Source organism: Patagioenas fasciata, chromosome 25 (assembly GCF_037038585.1).
Source record: "Patagioenas fasciata isolate bPatFas1 chromosome 25, bPatFas1.hap1, whole genome shotgun sequence".
Classification (NCBI taxonomy): domain Eukaryota; kingdom Metazoa; phylum Chordata; class Aves; order Columbiformes; family Columbidae; genus Patagioenas; species Patagioenas fasciata.
In genome coordinates, this window is record NC_092544.1 from 3,786,544 (window position 1) to 3,812,308 (window position 25,765).

The following is a 25,765-nucleotide window of genomic DNA, read 5'->3' on the forward strand; positions in this document are numbered from 1 at the left end:
CTGCTGCACGGGGTCAGGGAGAAGAGACCCCCCTGCTGCAACACATCACCGTCCCCACTGCCACTGCAGACAGGACCAGGCTGTCACATCGCGCTTTCCAGAGGGAAAAAGAGGAGATAACATCCCATTTTCCCCACGCCTTGGGCTAGGGCAGCGTCTGCAAACGCTTGAGCAAAGGGCAAAAGCAGCCAGAGGATTTCGCCGTTCATCTTTGGAAAAGGATGAGCTGGATGCGAGTCGAATGACAACCAGAGTCTTTATTCAAATAGTCCCTTAGGATGGTTGCAGACATACAGACACACGTACATATTTACACTCTTACACACCTCACAGAGCTTGAACCAATAAATTAAAACAAAAAGAGGGCGGGGGGGGATTTTTTTTATCCTTTTCCTGTTTTTTTGTCACGTAAGAAACAGCAGCTCCCCAAGGCAAGGCTGGGGGGCCAGCTCGAGGACGGCGAAACAAGCCAACACGGACACAACCCTGCCCCAAAAAAGATGCGATGACAGCGAGTGTGCTTTGCAGCAGGAGGCCACTTCATACTCGGGCTTCGATGCACTCCAGTTTGACCATTTCGTCCAGCCTGCAACCCTCGGCTTGGGCACAGTGGCTCAGGTGGGCACTTGGGCTCTCAGCACCTCGAGTTTTGGGGGTCTGGGGGCAGGCGGCCGCAGTCTGAGAGTGGGGGGAGTCGCATTCATCCGAGGTAATGTCGGGCACGTCGTCCGACTGGCTGTCGGAGCTCTCCAGGTCGCTCCGTATGCTCTCAGGTTGGGCCAGGGTGATGTCCCAGGTTTTGCTGGTAACGCAGTCCTTTTGCTCACAGCTTTGGTGTTTGCACGTCTGCTCCTGGTCGCCATCCTCTTCCTCTTCCTCCTCCTCCTCCTCTTCCTCATTCTCTGCCATTTGGGTGTGGACGTGCAGAGAGTCCTCGGTGCTGCTGCTGCTGGCCAGCTGGTAGTGACTGGGTTTGGCTTCGATGTCCACCTGGATCTCCATGTTATTGCACTCCCTGCAAAAACAAGCACCCTTGTGTTACTGGGTACGGTTACTGCGTTGGACTGGGTCACTACTGGGCACTGCATCACTGTACTGGGTTGGACTGGGTCACCACTGGGCACTGCACCACTGTACTGGGAGGGTCATGCTTCCCAGATGTGAGCAACCACGTGAAAGGAGGTTGGAAAATGGAGGGGGTTGGTGTCTTCTCCCAAGTAGGAGAGAGAGAATAAGAAGAAATGGCCTCAGGTTGTGCCAGGGGAGGTTTAAGTTGGATATTTGGAACAATTTCTTCCCCAAAGGGCTGTGGGGCATTGGAACAGGCTGCCCAGGGCAGTGCTGGAGTCACCATCCCTGGAGAGGTTGGACAGAGCACAGATTTTTCTGCTCCCAACACTCCGCTCACCATCGCGTGCCCCTCCTACCTGTCCTGGGGGTTGTAGGAGCTGATGATGGAACCAGCCATGGCTCGAGTGCTGGCGTTGTCGCTGATCGCCCCCAAGCTGACCGAGTCTTTGGGGAAAATCTCCTTCTGGACATCTGCCTGAACTTCCAGCCTGTAGAAAAGAGGATTGACTCCTCAGAAATGCCTTAGATGGTCCCCGAGGGGCATCAACCACTCATTGTTCAACACGGGAAAGCAAGAGACCCTCTGTGCCGGCCCAGCTCGGCACGACAGAGCTTAACCCCAATGGTTCCTCTTATTTAGTCTCATTTTTGGCTCCGTTTAGGTGAAGCCGTTGTGTTTTCCATGATGAAGGTAAAGCTGTGTTTACATCTATGACTCATGCAATTCCTGCGAAGAACCCATTTCCACAGACCCAGCGCGATTATATCCCGGCTGCCGTATCGACACGTGGCTCTAATTACCCAGCAAAGTGACTCACAGGCAGGCTGGGAGGAAAACTGCGGTGTAACCTCTTGGAAAGCAGCGATCCTGCTTGGTGCAGGCCAGCGGGGAAAAGGAAATCTCAAAACCCATAGGTTGGGACAAGGGGACTGGAAAATCTCTAAGCAGGCCAGGCAGGCAGGTCTGTGCTATTGCCAATTAACCTGAAGCATCAGCTCCGCACTTTCAAGGAGCTCAGGAGGGACAGAAACTTGCTTATCTTTTGTCCTCCTTACAAGAACCAGCCCAGCACTGATTCCAGAGCAGCCTGCTCTGCTGGGACTGGTTATCCTACAGGGCGTTTCAAAAAGATGGACTCAATTCCAAAGCAGCATATTTCACAGTGGCAATGTGTTACAATTACACAAAAATGAATGACTTATCAAGTGTAGTAACCTTTTCACACGTGCTCTGTGTTCCCCCCACCTGCTGTACGGACAACATGGAGATAATAGTTTCTCAAACTGGCTCCATCTTTTTGCAACACCCTGGACAACGGACCGAGAAGTAAAAACACCAGGACGTGACTCCCAAGTCGAAGCAGCAGCATTGAGAGTCCTGAATTGCTCCCCAGAATAACCCTGCTCAACCAACATAGGCTTTAGGGGCTTCTCCCCCTTTATTTCGTGCCCACCAGCTCAGTTACCTGCTGTACTTGCCCTTGCCACCCGAGAGGACCCCGCCGCTCAGGGTGCCCCCCGAGAGCGCGGCGAAGCTGGCCGTCTCGCTGTAGTTGCCCTGCATGACGCTGAGCCCATCGGTGGGGCTGCCGCTGGTGCTCAGCACGCTGGTCAAGCCCTCGATGCTGCTTTCGCCGATGCTGGGGTTCTTCAGGGCTCGCCAGGCGTCGGCCACTGCGGGGAGGAACGGCACAGGGATGGGGATCAGCAATGGAAAACGGGGTGGCTGCGATGGAGCTGGTGGGGGGCAGGTTCAGACTGACCCTCTGCCTCATCCAGGGTGAGGAAGAGCTGAGATTTGCCCACAGCTGATCACCAGCACAAGACTGAAGCGAACAACTGCTTGTAGCCAAACCCAGGGAGAGAGGGACATCCAGATTTGGGACATTTTAAGACCCCACTACTATTTCATTACAAGAGGCAGCTACATCACCTTGCTTCACCCCCCACCCTTCACCAGTTATCACATTACCCGTGATCGGTCCATCATCTTCATCAAACTCGATTTTCACACCCTTTCCGTTGGCAGTGCTGACCCCGCAGCCACCGCCCCGGCACAGCGAGATGGGCACAACGCCGTAGACGTACGCCAGCATGATGGGGACGCCGATACCTGTGGAGGAGGACGCGCTGAGTTAAGAGGAGCTTAAGGCCGAGCTGTGTTGGGCAGATGGAAAGGTCTCTTTGGGGTAAGGACTCTCTGTTGGGGAAGGAAAACGGGGCTGGGCCCACTTACCAACACTGACAGCAGCGATGACAGGAGAGGCGATGACCGACAAGGTGACACCACCAGTAATGGCCAAGTTCCTCTTGTGCTTAGAGGTTTTCTTTCCCTCGTACCTGCTGTGTATCTGAGGGAGGGAGAAGCACCAGGTGAGAACAGTTTGGCCACGAGCAAACACCAGCAGAAAACATCAGTAAACTTGTGATTTTACAGCCTTGTCAGCTGGATTAGTGTGTGAAGAACCTCATCTTCAGCACAGATCAGGTCTAGCAGGTGGATCTATGTCTAAGAAAAAGAAGCAGCTGCAAATACAGTCCCGACATGTTATTTCTTCCCTCTCAGCGTCTCTTTATCAGCACAGACACACAACAGCATCACGGAGCAGCAGGTCAGCATCAAAACACAAGTGACTTATGGAAAGCAAAGGGTGATGTTCAGGGTTCTCCACTGTCCCACAGAGCCCATCATTACAGGATGTGTTCAAAAAGGACCATGTTTCCCCTTGGGTGCTGCTGGTTCAAGGCAGCAGCACAAACACAATGCAAAACGCATTTTTGAGAGAACTTAAGCCTGGAGAGCTATCAGCCACCACCTTCCCTCTCCCCACACAAAGCCCAAAAGATAAGGCAAGCTTTAGAAGAAACAACTGAATTTTGGTTCTATGACAAGATCCACCCTTCGTATCAACTCTGAATTTCTGGTGAGATGCCTCGAGTACAAAGAACGCCCCAAAAACCCCGAATCCCTCAGCTTGTGCTCTCCACACTTACCTTCCTCCCGACATACACCGGGATGCCAATGACCATAGCGGGGATGGCAATGCCAGCAATGAGGGAAATGCCTACAGGAGCACCGATCAACGTGCCCAGCTGCCAGAGAATCTTCTTTTTACGACTCCATGGCTTTTTGCCCCAGAATGTACAGCCAGAGGGGCTTCATGGAAGGGAAAAAATGACATTAACACCACAGCAATTCCTAAGCGCTCGTGAACCCCAAGTTCAGCCTCCGCATGAACAGAACCCAAAGCTTAGGAAGCGGGAGACAACTCAAAAAAAGGTTTCCCCTCTTTTTTTCCCCCATCATTCCCAAGGGAATGGCAGAGGATGTGCCGGGGAGGTTCAGGTTGGACATGAGAAAAAGGTTCTTCACCCAGAGGGTGCTGGACACTGGACAGGTTCCCCAGGGAGGTGTCACAGCCCCAACCTGATGCATTTGGACAACACCCTTGGACACATGGTGTGAATTTTGGGATATGGTGCAGGGACAGGAGTTGGATTCAATGATCCATGTGGGTTCCTTCCAACTCAGGCCATTCTACAAGATTAGTTGGCTTATCAGGCGATTAGCACACCACCAGGTGTTTAATATCCAGCATTCCAAGAGCTCTCAAGTCCAATTGTATCAGTAGGAGCTTTGGTGTGGAAGAACATCCTCACGCTCCCATGTGGGCAGAAAGCTCAGATCTTTGGGTCAGAAAGATGACAACTGGAACGACTGATTGGAGAAGCAGGAGGACGAAAGGCCGAGACACGACCCCAACGCCCCCAAGCAGCCTCCTCACCTGAGGTAATGCAGGTCCGAGATCTCCTTCATGCAGAGCCAGCAGAACTCGCAGCCGCACACCGCGCACGTCATGTGGTTACAGCTCCCGTCGTTCATCTTGATGATGTAGGCGCTGCAGCGCGGGCACGGCTTGATGTCATCGGCTACGGGGAGGAAACGGGACTGAGTTGGACCCTCTGCGGAGAGCATGAGGAATCAACACAGGGCATCTCGCTATGGACTGAAACCCTCGTTTCTGCGCGGGCAGAACACCGTTGCTAATCACGGATAACGTGGGGATGCTTGTGGTTTTAGTTTATCTTCAGAGCAAGGAGATCATATTGATGAGACAGATCTCAAAGCCATGTGCCTGGGCAGCAAGGACTGAGAACAACAGTCCCTTTAAAAAGCTTATTCTGGCCTTGAATGGGATGTGTTCCAGAACGTGCTTAAATGCTGGAAACAAGTCATACCTGCCCTGCGCTAACCAAGGCAACAGCGCAAGAATGAACCATTACTAAATTGCTCCACCGAGGTGATTCATGGGCCAAGAATGACAGAACAATCAGGAGAAGGAGGCATCGGGGAAACTGCAAACCTGGCCCTCCAAAGGAGCTAAAAGGGAGCGGGGTCCACAGCCGCACACGGCGCCCAGTGCGGGGCTGCCCGGGCCCAGTTTGCTGCTGGTAAAGCGGGACAAGGTTCCTTCATCTCCTCCTTCATTCAAGCGCCATCTGACCGCGGTTGTGCAACGGCGCGGTTCGGGGCTTTGCTGGCAGCCTCTGCAACGCTCAGCAATATGAAATCCAGCTGCTGAGACCAGCTCGCACCTTATTAATCACTGTATTAAACCCAGCAAGAATGGGGTGGGGAAAAACCACTGTTTCGAGAGCCTCCCTCTCCGTGGCTGAGTGCTAAGACCTTCCTGGCAGGGATCTCCTTTAAAAGGATGTAAAAAAGCTCAGGAACTATTTTCCCTTGCTGTTTTGTACCACAGGCTATGGTAATATCTGCACTGTCCATTATCAGGACCCTCTAACTGGGGCACGTGGAACCTCGACACACCACCAAGCCACCTCTGAACCACACTAGTTCCATTATAAATAAGCATTTTAACATTTGAACTCCTGACATTGAAGGAAAAGCAGGGTGTTTTGTTTAAGGGTAGGGCGGGACTTCATGAAATGGCCTTGCTGCCCATTTCCAGAGCAAATAGATTTAGTTTTAATGACAGCTAACTCGGTAGACACAGCAGCTCCTACCAATCAGCATAGGAGTCTGTGGGTTGGCATTTCTTCTGTATTGAACGTTACTAAAACCCAGAGTGAGCTCCCCGCACTGAGCTAGACATGAACGCCACGTTTTACTACCGCAGCTGGCAAACTTGAAGTCACGAGGGTAAAAAGTGCCAGTTCGCTCAGGGTTTAGATCAGCACGAAACAAGAACATCCAAGATCAAAAGAGCCACAAGCCTCGCTGGGGCGGATGGAGGAGCTGCCGTGACGCGAAGGACCCAAAGCACATCGTCAGCTGCTGAATCTGGTTTGCACCCTCAGAGGAGCCCACCAGGTTTGTTCTAACGTGCACAAGAAGGGGAAATGACTCTGAACTTCACAGCCGTTCTCCCCCACGGCTGCAGGAGACCCTGGGCAGCAATTCACTGCTTGGATGGGAAGGGGTTTGTTGTACACACAGGTGGCTCTTTCTCAGCTTCACAGCCATAACCACAGCACCGATTAAGCAAAAAGGATGCGAATCCCTACCCGGCCCGGACTCCTGTCCGTAGCTGAGGCCCGACGTGTGCTTGGTCCGCACGCGGAGGGTCTGCGCCCGCTGCTGCCGGGCCATGTCGCAGGTCTGGTTGGGGTGCCATATCTGCTTGCAGTGGTAGCAGAACTCGGTCTGGCAGCCCTCCCGCTCGCAGGTCAGCTTGGGGCAGCTGGCGCAGCCGTAGGCGATAACCGCGTAACTGGGGAAGGAAAAAAACGAGGGGATTAGGAAAAAGACAAAGTTACCGAGAGACAGTCGGGTGATCCTTTTAATTCAGCCTGCCCGGGGGTGGCACAGGAGGCGCTCAAAGCAGCTGGTTGGAGAGTTACCGCGGTGAAATCTCAGACTACACCAAGCAACAAATGTGGTTAAGGAAGATTTTATTCCCCAACAGGTGCTGTTAAGGAAGTTTTCTATCCTCCAACACCTGTTAAGGAAGTTTTCTATCCTCCAACACCTGTTTTAACCCCTGGAGCCTGCAGCAACATTGCGTTTCTTTCCATTCCATTCCATTCCATTCCATTCCATTCCATTCCATTCCATTCCATTCCATTCCATTCATCTTATTTCTGATCGCCATCCATGGACACAAGACCAATTCCTGCCCTCTCCAGTCCTGTAGCTTCCACTGCAGGGCCCAAAATTAAGTACTGGTAATTAGGTTATTTGGGGCAGATAACCTTTTCTACACACAGCTCACAGTATTGAATTCTCCCCTCAATAACTGCCCGTGGTTCTCACTGTCAGTTCACACAGACCAGGTTTGTCCTGCCCATTTTGCCCTGCAAACAGGTCGCTGCTTCTGCTGATCCAGGCTCCTAGGACAGGCTTAAGCAGCTCTTTCCAGACCTGTGTGGCTAAACACGCACCCTTAGGACAGGCACATGGGTGGACAAGGAGCCCAGGAGTTGTCTGAGGTTGTCCTGGGCACTTCTATCAACTGAATGATTCTAAAACAGTGGATCAGAGGTTTCCATGTGCAGATCTTGTTGATCTCCACTGAATTTCCTTTCACAAAGAGCAGTCAAGAACAACACCCTGCCTCCAGAATAAGCCAAAACTGGAGTAAAACCAACAGAACGTGCAAGAGAGGGAGGCCAGGTTCAGCCAGCTCGCTCTTTCCAATAGTAGCGTGATGCTTCCAGAAGGAAGCGTGTTGTGTACACAAAAATCTAAGCAGCACCACCAGTCCTCACTATAGCAAAGCTGACTTTTAGTTGTCTAGGATGAGGTTGTTTTCACTGGCAGGGGCTGAACTGAGCAATTCCAGAAGCGCCTTCCAGTTCTGCGACACCAGCGTGGCAAAGGGTATTTTTGTCGTTCATCCTCAGTATTTTTGTTAGCGGTCAAAGGAGAAGAACTCCTATTTGGGGTTTTATATTTAGAGCCCATGTAGCTCGAGTTGTATTGCCTCTTCTCAGAGGCAGCGGCATGAGAACCGCTGAATGTGTCATACCACAATGATTCATATCCCGTGGGAGTTTGAGCAACTTCATCCTGCCGGGGTACGGCACAAATCGCCAAAGAAACAACATCTCTGCGCTCTGCGATGACGGGGTCTCCGCCTGCATCCATGGCTGCGCACTCCTGCACGTGAAACCAGGAGCAGAGGAAAAATGGGATTCAGAAGGGCTGGGGGTTGGGAGGGACAAACTTGACCCACGTGGACTCCTACACATCTTGCCTAGGGAAGATCCCGCTGAGCATCCTTACCCTGTTGGGATCATACAGACAAAGACAGAATCACAGAATCCCAGGATGTCAGGGGTTGAAGGGCCCTGGAAAGCTCATCCAGTGCAATCCCCCCATGGAGCAGGAACACCCAGCTGAGGTTCCACAGGAAGGGGTCCAGGCGGGTTTGAATGTCTGCAGAGAAGGAGACTCCACAACCTCCCTGGGCAGCCTGGGCCAGGCTCTGCCACCCTCACCCCCAACAAGTTTCTTCTCAAATTTAAGTGGAACCTCCTGTGTTCCAGTTTGCACTCTTTACCCCTTGTACTATCACTGATTGTCACCAAGAAGAGCCTGGCTCCATCCTCCTGACATTCACCATTTATATATCTGTAAACATTAATGAGTCCCCCCTCAGTCTCCTCTCCTCCAGCTCCAGAGCCCCAGCTCCCTCAGCCTTTCCTCACACGGGAGATGCTCCACTCCCTTCAGCATCTTGGTGGCTGCGCTGGACTCTCTGCAGCAGTTCCCTGTCCTTCTGGAGCTGAGGGGCCACAACTGGACACAATATTCCAGGTGTGGTCTCCCCAGGGCAGAGCAGAGGGGCAGGAGAACCTCTCTGACCTACTGGCCACCCCCTTCTAACCCACCCAGGTACCATTGGCCTTCCTGGCCACAAGGGCCCAGTGCTGGCTCATGCTCACCCTGCTGTCCCCAGGACCCCCAGGTCCTACTCCTGGCAAAGAAAAACCCAAACCAAACCAAATAACCAAACAACCACCCACCAAAAAACCCATTTATGTGACCTGCTGTGTTGTGACATGCTGCTATTTCAAACCATAACAGCATCCCAGGAAAGCTTAGTGTAATATATTAAGTAACCCCTCACTTGAGATTCAGTTCTTTTTCTAAACACTTGAGCAGGTCCTATGAAAAAAATCGTCACCATTAATATTTTATTTCTAGAGCTGAAATGACAAATGTAATGGACAAGCCCACAGCTGTAGGGAAACACGACTGCCTAACAGGGCAAAAATAATAACACGTCTCCAAATTCAAGGTCAACTAGAAAGAAGCGATGTGCAAGGATTAGCTATGGCAGGATCTGGACAGCCAACATGTGCCCCTCTTCATCCCACCTCGGACACATCACTGCATGGAACAGCCTCTTCCAGGCTCAACCCCAGGAAAGGCAAACTGATTTCTCCCCATGTAGCAAGGACAGCGTCTTCCCAAGGCCCAGGAACTGCACGACATCATTTCCAGCCCACTCTTTGAATGGCCCTGAGCTGCCTACATCCCTCCCCGGCTCCTCGGTGGGAGGCAGAGCCTCCCTAGTTGCCTCCAGGCTCATTCACCAAGCTCATCCTACATAGCTCCTTTTCTCTAAACCTTCTGTCATTCTCCCGAGCTTCTAGGAGAGATGCGGCGTGACAAACGCTAAACAGCGGTGTAACAGGGAGAAAAACAAACAAAAAAGCAGCTGCAAACATAGAAAACGATTCGTATTGCGACTGATGGCGCACCGATTGACCGGTGTTTCCATGGCAACACGCATCAGTGTTGTGCTGATCCTCCTCCTCCTCCTCCTCCTCCCCGGCAGCACAGCTGAGGTTTTTCATTTACGAAAGACTGCGGTACGCCGGAAGGGACAGGATGCTGCGTGCCACACGCCCGGGGTTTCGGCTGCCAGGGGTGACATCCAGCACCCAGCATCGCCGTGTCCCCAGCGCGGCTCCCGCTCCACACACCGGTGCTACTACGGTGGGAAAGCCCGCTGTAAATAATTCATACCCGACTCGACAGAAGCACAGCAGCTCACTGGGAAGAATGAAGACGGTGATTAATTCCTCTCCCCGCCGGAGGGCTGATTCCTACAGCCTTTGTTCCCGGCTATGGACGCACCAGCAGCACCAGTCCGGTAAAGCCGCCCTGTTTCCACAGCCAGGTCACTCCTTGCTCAGAGGAAGATGCCCTTGCAAACAGGCGAACCAGGCAGCAGGCCTTTGCTCGCACAAAACGCTGTGTGACACCAGTCTGCCCAAAACCCCCAAAGCCACCATCAGATCAGGCTGGGTTACTGTCAAACAGACAACACCCTCCAGGTCGTCTCCTTCCAACCAGCCAGCCTGGGTGACCTATGCTGCTTTTACACCTTATCCTGAGCACAGGAAAACATTACAGCAGCCAAAAGGCTGAGATTCGGCGAGCAGGAACCGGATTTTCTCTAGCTGGTTAACAGCAGGGGCATTCCCTCTGGTGTTGCTCTGTGGGCAGCATAACCTGCTCTATCTCTCTGATCTTATCCCCAACACTACTGAAATATCAAGATCTAGCACTCAATTTTGCTTCAGAAAGGAGCAAAGCTGTTGTTTGCTATTAACGTCGCCCTCTGAAGAAACAAGCCCTTTTACAGCGATGCTCAAAGGCGTGAAATGGGTAACCTGAGCCAGGTTAACGGATTTGCATAGAAAGGCTATTACAGGGCTCTGATTAAGTCTTCACAACCCTCCCACCATGCTTTCCATTCTGACTACTGGGTCAGACTTTCCTTTCATGTTCTCACTACCCAGAACTGTGATCCAAGCCGAGTTCCAGCTACACTTCACAGCACTTCTCTAAGTTTCCCGAATGAAGCCCCTTTTCCAGGCAGCTTTGGCTTAGCGCTCAAATAGAAACCAAACAGCGTTCATTTGAAGGAAAAGAGAAGAGAAAATGAAAGCAACACACACATAACTATAAAGTCATCCAGCTTGGCTGGGCTGACTTCTGGACAGACAGACAGACATTTCTTTGCTTAGGCAATGGACAGTGAGTCAACACCACTCCTCTGCTGCATGCATTCACATCCTCACTGGGAAAAAGTGACCGTTTACGGTTCCTTCTCCCCCTCCGTGGAAGCTGCAGGGTGTCCCCATGCACTGTCCCCAGGGTTCGCAGTGATACGCACGGCCGGGAAACTCCACACTTCCCATTTGTGCAGAAAAAGGTCTTTTTTAAATCAGGGAAACAATGGCTCAGCTAAAACCCCCTTCAAATCCTGTCACTCATACGCAATTTTCCTGTGTTTCCACAGTGACCAGGGTCAAATCCAGTAGGGGCAGATAAAGTGTCATTTTGGTACCCGAGGCGCATTTGGTACCCAAGACAAGCAAGCAAGGAACACCTGCAGTGAGGGCTCTTCGCGGGACACTGTAGGACCAGAAGCGTGTATCAGCAGCAGCACCTCACTGGGGGTGAGCTGCCCCTCTCTGTGCTGTTCTGGGACCCAGGTGGGGACAGGCAGCACCCCAGCAGGGCAGCGGGTGGGATGCCATCCCCAGGACCTGCTGGGGACAAGCAGCATCCCATGGTGCCAGTTGGCCCAGGACTGTCCCAGCTGGGATGCCATCCCCAGCTGTCCCAGGACCTGCCGGGGATGGGCAGCACCTCACTAGTGTTGGGGTCTCCCTTCCCTGAGTCATCCCAGATGGAGCAGCACCCTATGGGGACAGTGGGTCCCTCCATCCCCAGGCTGTCTCATGACATATAGGGCAGCACCCTATATGAACATCAGGTCCCGTTGTCCCCAGACTGTCCCCGTAGATTGGGCAGCACGCTATGGGGACAGCGGGTCCCCCCCATCCCCAGACTGTCTCAGGACATACAGGGCAGCACCCTATGGGAACAGTAGGTCCCCCCGTTCCCAGAGTGTCCCTGTAGATCGGGCAGCATCCTATAGGAACAGTGGGTCTCCCTGTTCCTAGACTGCCCCTGTAGATTGGGCAGCATCCTATGGGGACAGTGGGTCCCCCAGTCCCCAGACTGTCCCCATAGATCGGGCAGCATCCTATGGTGAGGGCGGGTCCCCCTGTCCCCAGGTTGTCCCAGTAGACTGGGCAGCACCCTATGGGGACAGTGGGTGTCCCCGTCCCCAGGCTGCCCTAGGACGCTCAGGGCAGCAACCCCGGGACATCGTGTCCCCCCCACTCACCCGCAGTCGGGGGCCGGGCACCAGCGGCAGTCGGGGTCGGCGGCGAGGCAGCGGCGGAGCATGAACTCCTCGTACTTGGCGACGAGGTGCGGGGAGTCGCGGAGGAGGCGGCGGATGTCGGCGGGGTTGAGGCGCTCGCTGCACTCGGGGCAGCAGATGTTGACCCGGGACTCGGTGATCTCGATCCGCAGGTACTGCCGCAGGCAGGCCCCGCACGACCGGTGCGGGCACGACAGCAGCCGCGGGGCGTTCTCCGCCGGCTGCCGCACCAGGCACAGCGGACACTCCAGCTCCTCTTCGCCGCCGCCCTCCGGGACCACCGGAGCTTCCTCGGGGGCCGGCGGAGGTGGCGGCGGGGGAGGCGGCGGGGCCGGCGGGGCGGCGGGAGGCGGCGGCGGGGCGGCGGGAGGTGGCTCAGCCTTGGCGCGGCGGCGGCCGCCCGCGGCGGAGGCGGCGGCAGCGGAGAAGACGCTCTGGAAGGAGAGGCGGCGGCGGCGACCGGGCTTCGGGCACTTGGCGGCGGCCGAATGGATGGAGGAGGAGCGCGGCGACTCGGAATCCCGCTCAGAGCCCATGGCGACCGTGGCGAGACTCGTTCCGGAGGCTCCGGGCACCGTGTCCCACCGACAGCTGCAACGACAGCGGCCCCGGGACCGAGTGAGTGCGGCACCGCGCCCGCCCCGCCCACTGCGCAGGCGCCACGCCCCGCCACGCCCCGTGCGTCAGCGGGCGCGGCCGCCGGCGCCGCCATTTTGGTTACGGGCAGCGCTAGCTGGCGGGCCGTGAGCCGGCGGGTGGCTCTGTCCCCATCCCTGTCCCGCCGCAGCGGTGGTCCAAGTGGCTCTTGAGTACCTTGGCGGTGTGGGGCAGCCCGGCTCCCCTCAGTCCTCCGGGCCTCGTCTCCCCTCAGCACCACCAGGCCCGTGCGGCTCACCCGAAGCATCGCAACCTGACCCAGCCAGAGGCTTCAGCCCATCCCAGGCCTGATGCTAATGGTGGGTTATGAAGGGGCCTGGAGCTCCCCTGGGTGCAGGGGCGCTGGGGCAGTTTGGTTTTTAACATGTTTCTTGTTGAAGAGAGGGGTCTATAACTACAGGAATCCCCTCTAAAATCATTCATTCAGCTGAGGCGCCTTGTCCCTCGCTGCATTGCCCTTTATGGTATTTATGAAGGGTCATGTGGAGATTCACTCACCCAAGGACTCTTCTCCAAGCGCAGGGCTTGGCCTCTTTCATACAGAGGCTGTGAAACTACAACCCACATATTTACTGCAGCCGTGCAGAAATGTAAAAGCCTCCATTTCCTTGCAGGGTTCCCCCGTGCCCACAGGGCTCTGCCAGCCTCGATAAGCCGACGACAAGGACGCTGCCTCTTATTATGCAGGGGAGGCGAAGCAGAAAGATCCGCTGTGTCTGTGAAGCACATCTCAAGTCAGCACAGAAGGGGCTGCGTTCCCTGTGGACTGTCAGCTGTGGACAGGCTGTTGTTATTCATGTGACAAGTGTGGCTTCATCACCGTCTCCCAGCTACCGTCATTCCTGAAAGCATTTCTCTCAGCAAAGCCTTTTTTGCATTATTATTACCAGGCTCCTTCCCGGTCACCGAGGGCCCCGTTTGGTGCCTCTGGGATGGAAACAGAGGTTTAGTGAACTGAGCCCAGGCTGACAGTTGAAAGTGCCTGGGTTTCGGTGCTTGTGCTGCCTGGCTTGCTGCAGGCAAAGACCCCGTGCCTGTCTGCAGCTGAGATAATGACGCTTCCCTGTTTGATGGACGGGTGAATGAAAGCACAGAGGGAGTAAATCACCTGCAGAAGAGCAGAGAAATGAAGCTTCCTCCTTTCCTAATACCCTTCAGCTCTCCTGTCACCTTCCCTGTGATTTTCTTCATTAATTCTGTGCCTGCTGTGCACCCTCGCTCAGTGCTTATCCAAGGTGCCTGCTGCACCCAAGTCCTTCCCTAGAGCTTCTGTTCCCCAGACGTTTCTCAGCTCTCCCCTCACCTCTGCTGCATTCTGACCACAAGACACATGGCTTTGGCCCAGCTGGAAGTTTTGGACCACGCTTAGAGTATTAAATTCCCACCTGGGATCAAGAACCTTGTTAGTAATGAGCTAATTTAGCAAGGGAGCCAAACAATTCTGCTCCAAGAGAGGCAGGGATGCTGCGAGGAGGGCTGTGGTGAGTCGCTGAGCTGGTCATGGGCAGGAGCAAAGATGCTCAGTAATTTTCTGATGCTTCTGATGTGGGGCACACTGGCACATGAAAGGATCCTCTCCCCATTTCACCAGTGGGAAGGCCAGAGAAAGAAAGGAGAGTAAAACAAGGTTATATTGAAATTAGCTGTTCCTGTCTGAGATGGGTCAGGTATGAGGCATCTTTAAATGGCTGTCGCTACCCATCTGTAGCAGAGACTGTCTTGGTCTGATGATTTCACTAGAAAAATCACACTCCTGACTGAAATAGAGAAACCTGAACAGGACTTGTGTGTGGGACAGAGCTCTGACAGCTCAGCCCTACGTCCTTTGCAGCGCAAGAGCACAGACTGTAACTAATTGTGGGAAGGTTTCGTCTCAAAAAAGCTAATGTGAGACAGGCCTGAATTACCAGTAGTGCAGGCACAGACAGAGAGCAAAACCATCTGGAGTCCCTGGGAAAGGCATCAGCTCGCGACGTGCTGATGGGGCAGAAATGACTCTTCGTTCCCTTATACGAGGAATCGTGATACAAACAGTGGCTGGAGGAGGCCGGGGTAAACCCGGGGGGCTCACGCTGACTTCAGAGCCATCTTCCCTGCTCCTGAGCTGCACAGACCTCTTGCCGGCCGTTATATGTTGAAGGGAATTCGGTGCTTTTAAGGAGCTCAGAGATTTCTAACCGTCCTGACCCTGCCATGGTCCAGACATACCATCAAAACCAAGTTCTCTGTGGCCGAGGTGTTTCTCTGTGGTGAGTTTCCGTAGCCCTTGCCAGGAGCAGAGGCTCCAGCTCAGTGTGTTCCTGACTAGGAAGCAGTTTGAACCCAGTGGTTTGTTTTGATTCAAACTGAAATAAAACCACAAGAAAAAGTGCCCAGCCAGGAGCTGGGACTGGGAAGGAGAGGGCACGGAAATGGGCTGCCAGGGAGGGGAGGAAAGAGGCTGGTTGGAAGGTCGATAGATTGGGAGTGACATCAGCTCAGCCCCTCCCTGGGGCCGCAGGGAAACCGTCACCAGTCCGACCGTTTGACTGAGAGATATTTGAAAAGAGAAACAAAAAGCAAACAAACAAAAGCTATAGAAGGGGGGGAATACGGGGGGGGGGATTCAAACGCTTCACTGAACCGCTCCGCAAATCCCAGCTCCACCAGGCAAATTTGCTCTTGCTTACATTGGCAGAAAGCTGGAAGTCTGCTGACTTCCGACCCCGCTGCTTAAATCGGGGCAGGATTTGGCACAGGTGACTTGTAAAACCGCCTGAAAACGCTGTATCTCCCAGGACGGCTTCCAGCAGCAGCACGGGGCGTCCTTTGTCCTGGCACTGGTTGGAGCAAACCTGTGCTGCCCGGTGCCGTTCCCAGCCCGGACAGAGCAGCTGGGGGCTGAACCTGCTTTTGGGAGGCACGGGGCCACTTTCCTGAGAAATACCCCAGCCACCCACACCCCAAAAACCCCCAGGGTGACACCTCTGTCACTGGCCTCAAGGAGGAAGAGCTTTCTGGTGATGCAATGAAAACTCCCCTTGGTAAATCAGAGAGTGAAAGCAGAGGCCGGCTGCTGGGAAGGGATTGTGAAACTCCGCTCTCAGCCTGGGAGGATTTGCACGGAGGGACTGGGGTGTGCCGTGACCGGGAATACTGAGGGCAGGCGAGCCAGCTTTGCTTTGCAGCCGATAAAATAGACATTCCAGCTCCTACTGTGTCCTGTTTGCCCGCCCCTCCTTTCCTGGTTGCCCAGGCAGCACGGTTATGGTAAAAAACTGCCCGTTGCTCTCGTCCCTGGCCCACAGGACACAGGGAGATGTGAAAACAGCTATTTTGGGACATGCAAAGTTCGCGCTGCCTGAAACCTCCAGGTGATTCTGGCGCCAAGGTGAGAACCCTCCCAGGAACAGACTTGTTTTCTCTAAAATACCTGGGTCTCCTTGGGGTTTCTCCCTCTTTATCCAGGCAGGGATGGGTCACAGGCCATGTTTAAGAGCAGATGGAGTTTAGAGAATTTCCAGCTCGTGTTGCTGCTTTCTGAAATAGCCATGGACAGGATAAAATGGGAGAAGGAGGGGAAGAGCTTTCTATCAGGAATTCTTCCTTGTTGCGGCACAAGGACACTCTGGAATGACTCACATCCAGTGTCACTGGGCAGGCTGACACCTTTGGCCCTGCTGGGGTGGGACGACTGGGGCTGTGAAAGGGCTCCAGATGCACCGGGGTCCCCCAGCACCAAAACACAGGTGAGAGTTCCGGGGGTCTGTCCCCCGAAAACCCATCACGGGCCTCAGCCGGGTCTGTGCTGTGACACCTTGCAGACAAACCTGAGAGGCTGCCATAGTCACAGCATCTAGATGAAGGTGAGAGGGACAGATGGACTCAAGGAGCACAAAGATCCTTGTAAACCTCTCAGAGGTGCAGCGGGGGTCTCGTCCCGGCTCCCTGCCCTGCAGAGTTGTGCAAGGAGCATTAATTCCTCCCTGAATTCCTCCTCTGTGCAGAACAGGGAACTAGGCTCGGTCTGTCAGGGGTTCAGCGAAGCTTAACCCCGAGAGCTCTGCACTGAGGGACATTTGCATTCAGGAGGGAGCAGCTGCATATTCAAGAATCAAAGCTCATTGGGGTCATTTACTGGCAGGGCCCCAGGGAAACGCTGGTTTGTAATGACAAGCGCTCTGATGGTTTCTCAGATGGAGATGTCATTAGTGGCCGTTTGTGTCTCTCCAGGGAAGGCACCCGTGGCTGGGGAGGGCTCTCCCCAGTGTGCAATCTGCACACATTGAGCTCGTTAGTTCATGTTCTCTTTGCCTCTCCGTGTCCTGTGAGATGTGTTCAGGGAAGGGAGAGGTGATTCTGCTTGACTCCTTTTTTTCTCTGCTGGACTTAACAAGGGCTGACATTGTTTTAAATGAAGAGGAAAAGGCAGGAGATGGGATCTCTGTGATCAGAAATTCAGGGCTCTTCCGAGAGGATTGTTCTGGTTCACTGTGGTTACACCTCCTCTCCCCTCCATCCCATTCCGCTCCCTCCTAACACCCACACGCACAGCACAACAATCTTCCATTCCCTGCTGTGACTTTCTGGGGAAGATGCCGTAGTGTGAAATCCCGGGAGAGAGTTACCACATGGAGCTCTCTGAAAGCATCGCGCCCTTTGCAGAACAGGCCTGCAGACAGAGGAACGCCGCGCTCCTCCTCCCCAAAATCCTGAACACTCTCAAGGATGGAGGTGGGGGAAGCGGGGAATCATCTTGTAAGCTTGGGAGCCGCCTACACACATGGCAAATCTTGTCAGCAGCTGATAAAAGAGGTGGGAGGTGGGGAGAGTTTTGAGGGGGAAGAACTTGGAGGTTTGCGTGCCCACAGAACTCACCATCCTGTCTCCTCCAGGGCTCAGCCAGCCGGGAGGGCCGTGGGCTCGGCCCCATCGCTGACACTCGTGCATTGAAAGGAGACCCCAAACAGAGACTCGGCGATAACAGCCATCTACTTCAGCAGTGACGTAAAGGTAGGGAGTGTTAAGCAATTGCTTATAATAGTAATCTGACATGCTTTTCCCCTCTACAAAAGAAACATTTCCTTTTGTAATGAAAGCACAGGCTGTTCTGATTTCTCTCTACACCTGCTGCCCTGCACGCTGACTGTACAGCTTGGGGGACAGACGTAACAATGACACCGGCTCTCAATTCACTCTCCCTGGTGACCTGCTATCCTTGATAAAGAGGTTTTATAACGCAGAAGGTTTAGCACAGTGTGGTGCTGCCATCAGGAAAGTGCTGCTCTGACCCCTACGAGGAAGCAGCCAAACTCCCTCCTCACCTGAGCTGTTAAACAGACAATTATGTCTTTGGTGTTGGCATAAACACAGGCAAATTAGACACCGGAGAAAACCCCGGTGGCTGTGACAGCTGGTTGTGGCTAGAAGAAGGTGGGGGTGACAAACACTTCTACCAGCAGCAGGCACACTGTGCTGGGGTGGCGGTGGCCATGGGGTCACTGGGGACAACCAGGTGCCACCAGCAAGAGGCACAACAGGGCAGGAACCTTGCGCTGGCTCTGGAGGCTCCTCTCTGCTCGCTCCCTGTTTCTCAGGGTGCTCAGCATCTCGCAGGATGTGAGTAAACCCAGCCACAGCAGAGACAACAAAGATCAAGGTAAAATCTTCAGGAGGAGCGTTTGTGAAAGACTGAGGAAGCGTTTGTTTCACCCTCAGAGAGCAGACGCGGAGAAGATAGAGCCCTGGCACAGGGCTTGATTTCTGCAAGGAGAACAGAGCGAGGCACTGGCCTGGTTTCCAGGAAAGGAGAACAGTGTGTCACAGCGAAGGCACTGAAAAGACCTGAGGCTTCTGCCTCAGCTTTCTGTCTCACTCTCGCAGACATGTGGGTGCTCGGGAGTTCAAAAGGCTAAACTGGAGCTGTCCTGCGGCTGGCGCAGAATGGGAGGCTGTGTGCTTCTCCTACAGAGCTGTTGTTGGCACACAGACCACAAATGGTGGCCCTGTCTCTGCTGGGAACTCCTGCATGGCTCAGCATCTTCATCCCCACCGTGCTGACTTTTGCAGCAGGAGTGTGGGAACCAGAGCTGGCTGGGAGGGCTCGGTACGGGGCATTAACTGCAGTGCCCAGAGCCCTGAAGAGACCCTGACAGCCCTTCAGCAGCATCTCAAAACCTCACAGCATCTCTGACATCCTTTCCCACTGCTGCATCCTACAAACACAGGTAGGGCTGGGCACCCCACACGTTTCCTCCAACTGACCCACCCATTTCCTATTTTCTGCAGACATGACAACTAGTGAATTAATCCCACAGGCCATAAACTAAGCTGTATTAGCAGACACCATCTGTCCTTTTTCATTTGCTGATGCACGACCTATTTTGCTGTGTAGTGGAGCAGGCGCTGCAGTTTTGGGGCTCGCATGTCACCAGGGTATAATCCACTGCTCGCAGCGACCTGCTGATGGGACAAGGCTCCAGGGAACTGGGCACCAGGGGGACCTGCTGTCACAGGTCCCCACTCCCTCGCTTGCCATCTAGGAGAACATCAGTCTCTTCAGGACCATCTAGGAGAACATCAGTCTGGGGCTTAAACCCTGCATCTGCTCCTGAGGATACAGATGTGGTACTTTTTGCTCCTGAGTAACACACTGTTTTGGAGGCAAAGTTTCCACAACAGCACCTTGGCACCCCCAGAAGTGCTGTAGCACAGAGCTCGTTCTCATCCCGAGGTGGGGGTCATTGGAACAGGCCATGGGGTGTACTCGGCGCTCCAGCCATGCTGCTCTGGCCTGCAGTAATTCCTGTGCTTTATAGAAACTGAGCAATGGTAATCACAACAGGACAGGACAATTCTTTCCTTATCCCCATAAGGGGATCTGGTCATGTCTTGGAGTACTCTAGTGATCCTTGTCTGGGTACAGAAGTACAGACATTATTAAAGGTCATAAAACCATCAGGATATTTCCAAGCCTGTTATTATCTTTGACTTAACCAACTCTCAAAGCAATTCCAAAGGTTAGCGCCTAAGCCACATTTCTTCCTGAATTTAACAACTTTTAATTTAACTCAGTGCTCATGGCAGAAATTTTCCCCAAGCTCTGAAAAAAAGAGTAAGGAAATGTTGCCTGTGTGCACCCTAAGAATCAGGGAGGGAACCGAGCACAGGGGGTCGGTGCTGACACACTCATCTGTTACTCAGAACCAGGGGGTCACCTGCTCACCGACCTCTGCCTGGGCTCCCAAAATTATCTGGGGAGTTTTCAGCCTCACTGCACAACAAAAGTGGAAGAGAGAGTGGAAGGAGTTATTCAGACTGACTTTAGCCAGACAACTTCTTTCTGAATTAGCTCAATTGCAGCATCTGGGCTTTCTGAGGAACTCTCAACCTGCCGAATCCACCCACTTGTGTGTCCTCAGAGTGGCCAGCGCTGGCTGCTGCAAGGATGGTGCAAGCGAGCTGGTGCGGAGTCATTTCCCTTTCCTGCTAGTTCTGCTCTTCTCTTTTCAATACTGGCTTAAGCTCTGAACCCCGGGGTTTCCTACCCCGCTACAGCTGGAATCGGTGGTGGCTTCTGCACAGTTTTGCTGCCCACGGAGATGCTTGACCCCTTTGCAAATCTTGCTGGGCTTTGGATACCCACAGCTTTCAGGAGCACTAAGCCCTTCTGTCCCCCTCCTGTCTTCACCAAGCTTTGCCCAGTGTTCCCTGTGACTAGTGTCAGGAGCTTGGAGGAGAAAGAAACAACCCATGCAGTCAGCACTGGAAAGGGCAGTTTCTGCCGAGAACTGGCTGGGGAACATTCCCATTTTCATAACCAGCACCAGATGTGAAAAAGGGGAAAGGAAAGTGATTCTGGACCCTGCCAGCAGCACCTCCTGTCTGCAGCCAGGCCCAGGGAACAGCTTGGTGCTCCCAGCACAGCCCTCTGGCCCTGCGGCAAGGAAAACGTGTGTCATTTTCCAGAGGGCTGAGCCAGCACTAACCAGGTGGGAAATATGTGTGTGTCTCACTCTGAAATGAGCTTGCTCAGGGTTCCCTTGTCTCAGATGTGACCTTTCCCCAGCCAGACCCTCGGTTGCCAAACCCCTGCTCCCCCAGTGCTCTGTTCTCTCTTCAGCAGAACAAGGTGGGCAGAGAGAGAGGGAAGCTGTAGTTTGGTGTGTCCTTCATTCCTGGGCCAGCATGGAAAGATGTATGGGGTTTGTTCTGCCAGGGCTTGCCACTGACTTACCCCTTCTTGATGCCAAGACCACAAGCCCATTCTCTCTTAACTGCTTTTCAACAGGTCCCACCTCTACCACAGCCAGGAAATTCCTCACCCCTCCACCACCATGAGGAACCCTCTTCCCTCTCTGGGGCTGATCTCATCTGTGAGTTGCTTTAGGCAGTGGTTGAGCAAACTAAGCCCTGCAGTGTCTGAGGAGGCTGGACTGCAGGAGGTTTCTGGGGCAATCAGTGTTTGCTGAGACCCCAAATACTCCTCTGAAATCAGGCCCTGCCGTTGCTCCGTAGCATCCATAGCAGTAGCTATGACTTTCTGTCATCCCTCCAGCCCTGGCCTCTCATCCAGGCTGCCACCCAAGCACCAGGAAAAGTCCAGTGCCTGCCACTGGAACAGCAGGAGCTGCCAAGTACCTCCCAGCTGTCTGGGAGTGACAGGATCCCTCCTCAACCTAAGTCTTGCAGTCTCTCAGGAGGCAACTGTTGGCAATAACAGCCCTATTGAAACAAACCGGAGGCAGCCTGGCTTTACATGGCCTCGCCCTGCCACGAATATTTGTGGAAAAGCCTCTCAAGGCACCGCCGACTCCTGTGCTTCCCACTGTACGTGCAGCTCAGCCACAGCAACGTGCCGGGGTTCACGTAGCTCCGAGTCCTGCTCCAGCTATTCCCACCCACTTTCCATGGATCTCCTTGCAGGATTCACAGCCCAGCACCCAGGGGTGCTGCCCACCCCTAGGCACGTAGGGATGAGCATGGGATGAGCACCAAGATTGCAGCTGGAGAAGCTGGCAGTGGATGTGGAGCAGAGCCCTGTCCCCGGGCTGAGGACCAAGAACGCCTCTTTCCCATCCAAGCAGCCAAGGCTCTGAGCCTTGCCAAACCTCAGTGTTTGTTCCTGCCTTTGGCATGCAAGACATGGCAACAAAAGCATGTGCAAGGCAGAAAGAGGAGTTCCAGTGAAGGAGGGAAGTGGGTTTCTCTTGGGTCTCTGTGACCTTTTCTGGTTTGGAAATAACAGAGATGTGCAGAGATGCTAAAAATGCACAATGAGGGTGTTTCAGGTGCCCCAGCAGCAGAACAAACCCCGTGGCCTCCTTGAGGCAGAGGAAACTGGAGCCCAGAGCCACAGCCCAGCCTTTGGCCACTGGGATGGAACCGGTGGAAATCCAGCTCCGGGGAGCCGGTGCCTTTGCCTGTTTGAGAGGAAAATTCATTTGCAGCTGTGGAACCTTCCTATGGGCACCTTGTCTTCCAGCCCCGGTTCTCTGGGACACAGGTCCTGCTGTGTGATGGGAACAGTTTTTCTTCTGTTGGCAATAGCTGAGCCAAGTTTTCCTGGATCCCATGGATTTATCTCAGCAGTGCCCTTGGCCATGAGGATCCCATTGATCCGTCCTTAGAGCAGCAAGCACAGGGAAGGAGCTGTTGGGGCAAGAGCCAAGAGAGGGGCTGAGACCAAAGAGAGTCAAACAGCTCCAGCAATTTTTCCCTGTGCTTCCAGCTCTTCTTGCTTAACCCCAGAGAGAAAAAGCAATGCTGGCAGGAAGAAAAGGGGCAGGGTTCTTCCCAGGAAAGTCAGGAATGCACCTAGATCTCCGCAGAGCTGAGAGTTAAGGGTTTATAACAAAGATAGAAATGCTGATTTGGCTGAAGGAATAATATTTCTGTTGGGAACCAGAGAACTATTGATTACTCAAGAAACCTCAGCTATTAAACAAACAGCTACCTCAGCAGAAGGAAATTTCAGCCTGGCTTGAGGGAGAGGACTGAGGGGACTCCAGGGTGGCCCAGGCAGGACTGGGGACACACCAGCCCACTCAGCTACTGCCCTGCCTGCACCCAGTGGTACCAGATAAGGGGTGAAAACAAACACAAGGTAGGTGCCTGTGAGCACCCCTGCCAAAGGAACTGGAAAACATTCACTGCAGTGGAGTCACGGCCAAGATAGACTATGGAATAAGAAGGATTAAAACGTTCCACAGGACCTGGCTCAGCTGCCAGGGCCCTCCCTGGACACTGGGACAAGGGCAGCTCCTTCTGCCGCCCCAGGGCTCTGCAGGGGCTCTTTTCCCAGGAAGGTTTATTACAGGCTGGAAACCAACACCCAGCAGAGCACAAGGTCCTGTTCAGTGTATGCTGGGCAAAAGAAGTGCCACAAAGAGGTCTTGTATAGCTTATGGCAGGGACCAAACACAGGTAATTCAGCGTGGCTGTGAAACAGGATCGCGCGAAGGGACTGGGAGCACGTCAGAGACTCAGCTGATGTGCAGATTCCAGGCTGTGTAATATTCACATGATCATCCCTTCTGCAGTGTAGGCAAGTACAGGGGGAACGGCGAGGAGAGCTGGCTGAGCAGTGGAGAAGGTCAAGGACTAGGAGGGTTGACGTGGCCTTTTGCTTGTAGGAGATCCTGGTGCCACTCCCCCCATGGAATTTTGAATAACCTTGAAAAAAATCGCCTTGAAACATGGCTTAGAAGCAGCCTTAGCTGCCCTGTGCGGCACTGAGAGCTGCTCACAGGTCCTCTCCTTCCCTGCCCACCCATGTCAGAGGCACCAAGCGCAGCTGGTCACACAGGGTGACACCGCCACAGCCTGCTCCTGAAAGCCCTGGAGCCACTGCTCCCACAGACGTGCCCCCCAGCAGCACAAGCTGGTGCTGTTTGCAGAGTTACCATCAACTAAGCAGCAGCTTGGCCACCCCCAAGTGTTCTCTATAGACCCAGCAGCTGTGCCTTCATGGAGGGAGGATTGTGCATCTCACAGCAATGGCCTTCCCTAATTAAAGCATATTTATGTTCCTTATTGCAATTCTGCTCTCTCATTCACCCTAGCATTCCTGGTTGCGTTTCTCCATGGCCCCTCTGCTGCCCCCAGCCTTTTAAATTACACGTGAAAGTTGTGAAATTATTTCAACAAAACGGTTGTGACAGGAGCACCGGCCTCTCCCTGTTCGTGGATTGCAAACAAGGTTTCTTCAGCCCTGCTGAGTTTCTGCCTTGTGCTTCTTCCATCTCCACCCCACTACTGGTTTCTGACACCCGCACGAGTTACCAGCAACGGGCTGCTGACCCCAGAGCTACTTCCCTCAGATACACAGTGAGAATTCTGACAGCAAAAGGTTAGCGCAGGCTGAGTGAGTGCTAATGAACTCACTTTCTAGTTTGCTAACGAACTGCAGGGCCCTGCTGCCCAGCCTGTGTGTAGGTGTAGAGTCCACACACCCACCTGCTGTGGAACCGGAGCTGTAAACCCACCAGCTTGTTCAAGCGTTAGAAAATGAGCCCAGCTTTTGGATTAGGAAGAGAAGAAATTCAGCCCAGGGCCATGGGCCAGCACAGCGTGTAGGTAGCGCTGGGATGCCGCAGGGCACAGAGGTGACCGTCACCCCTTGTTCTCTCTCCGCTAGCGGATCGGATCCCGTTATGCAACCGTTCCGCTAAAAGGCAATACGACATCCAGAGAGATTTCAAGGACTTTGTTATTTTGCCTTCCAGGTCTGCAGGTCCCCGGGACCCACATCCGGAGAGCTCCCGGCTATAAGAGTGCACCTGGCTGCCTTCCCCACAACTATTGCTTCCCGTGCGGGCAGGGTAAGTGTTTGGGCTGCTGGAGATGTGCAGTTTAGGATTCCCACCCCAAATACACACTGCTGGGCTCAGTCCCAGTGCACCAGCCCAGCTTACAGTCTCCTCTTAGCTCGATGCAGCTCAGGGGGACCAAGTCTGCAAACTTCTGATTCATTTCATCAACAATTTGTACTCTAATCCCAAAAGGGAACTCCGGTTCCCTTCTCCAGAGAGGGACCGGGGCTGCTGCCCAGTCCCTTTAGCCCATCCTGGAATTACAGGCACTCGTGGCTCTTCCCAGCACAGTGTGACACACGCTGGTGTCCTGGCTGGACACATTTGCAGCTCCAGCACCAGCTGCCAGGCTCTGACCTGCTCTCCCTGTCCAAGAACCAAGCCCTGCTGTGCCAGGCTGTTAAATCATTGCATAATATCGCTGCTACCTGAGCACCAGCCCACAGCAGCACGTCAGCCAGACAGATGCTGAGGCAGATTCGGATCCCACAGCCGTTCACGGATCCCACCCTGACTCGCCACCCCCAGAGCATCTCTTACCTCTCCCTGGAGCCCGCTCCCGCTGCAGCGCTTGTCTCTCCGCAGTCTCCCCGCTCTCCTTTCCCACTCCCCTTCCCTCTGCGCCACCTCCCCGGCGTGATGTCAGCGCAGCCCTGCCTCCGCATCACACCCTGCACGCAGATCACACCCCACCGCTGCTTCCCTCCCGACGGTTGCCACAGCAACAGGAGGGGGAATCCCATCCTCTGGTCCTCCTGGTTTGGTATCACCCACTGCAGCTCTTCCTAGAGCCTGGAGACCAGGGGAAGGACAAGGTGACAACAGGAAACAGTGACAAGCAAAGGCCAGCGATACCAGTATGGCCTTGGGGGAAGTCGTGGCTCAACATACCTGGAAGGGAAGGGAGAGCAGAGGTAGTGGTGGGAAGCAGGCCCACACAAAACAGGCGCTCACCTTCTCCGCAGTTGTCACCCATGTCCCCAGTGCTGTCCCCAAGCTCTTCCCACCCCTTCCCTTCATTGCTTT

General features: G+C 54.0%; 1 protein-coding gene across 1 annotated transcript; it reads right to left on the minus strand.

The window, feature by feature from the left end:
* Window positions 1-237: 237 nt before the first annotated feature.
* RNF19B (ring finger protein 19B) lies at window positions 238-25,386 on the minus strand. The gene is made up of 10 exons (XM_065857400.2): window positions 25,280-25,386; window positions 12,252-12,881; window positions 6,601-6,806; window positions 4,857-5,001; window positions 4,066-4,228; window positions 3,308-3,422; window positions 3,044-3,184; window positions 2,538-2,745; window positions 1,428-1,559; window positions 238-1,015 (listed from the first exon to the last, which is right to left on the minus strand). Exons 2-10 carry the CDS (start codon window positions 12,824-12,826, stop codon window positions 541-543), a joined length of 2,160 nt encoding a protein of 719 aa, XP_065713472.1. The 5' UTR covers window positions 12,827-12,881; window positions 25,280-25,386; the 3' UTR covers window positions 238-540.
* Between the last annotated feature and the right edge of the window lie 379 nt (window positions 25,387-25,765).

What these genes read in the sequence shown, in the direction of transcription:
- RNF19B (XM_065857400.2), bottom strand. Translation starts at nt 12,826, where the DNA reads ATGGGCTCTGAGCGGGATTCCGAGTCGCCGCGCTCCTCCTCCATCCAT. An exon ending in TCGGACCTGCATTACCTCAG is followed by an intron (nt 4,229 to 4,856) that starts GTGAGGAGGCTG and finishes CCTTCCATGAAG; the next exon opens with CCCCTCTGGCTGTACATTCT. An exon ending in TCCTACAACCCCCAGGACAG is followed by an intron (nt 1,016 to 1,427) that starts GTAGGAGGGGCA and finishes TTGTTTTTGCAG; the next exon opens with GGAGTGCAATAACATGGAGA.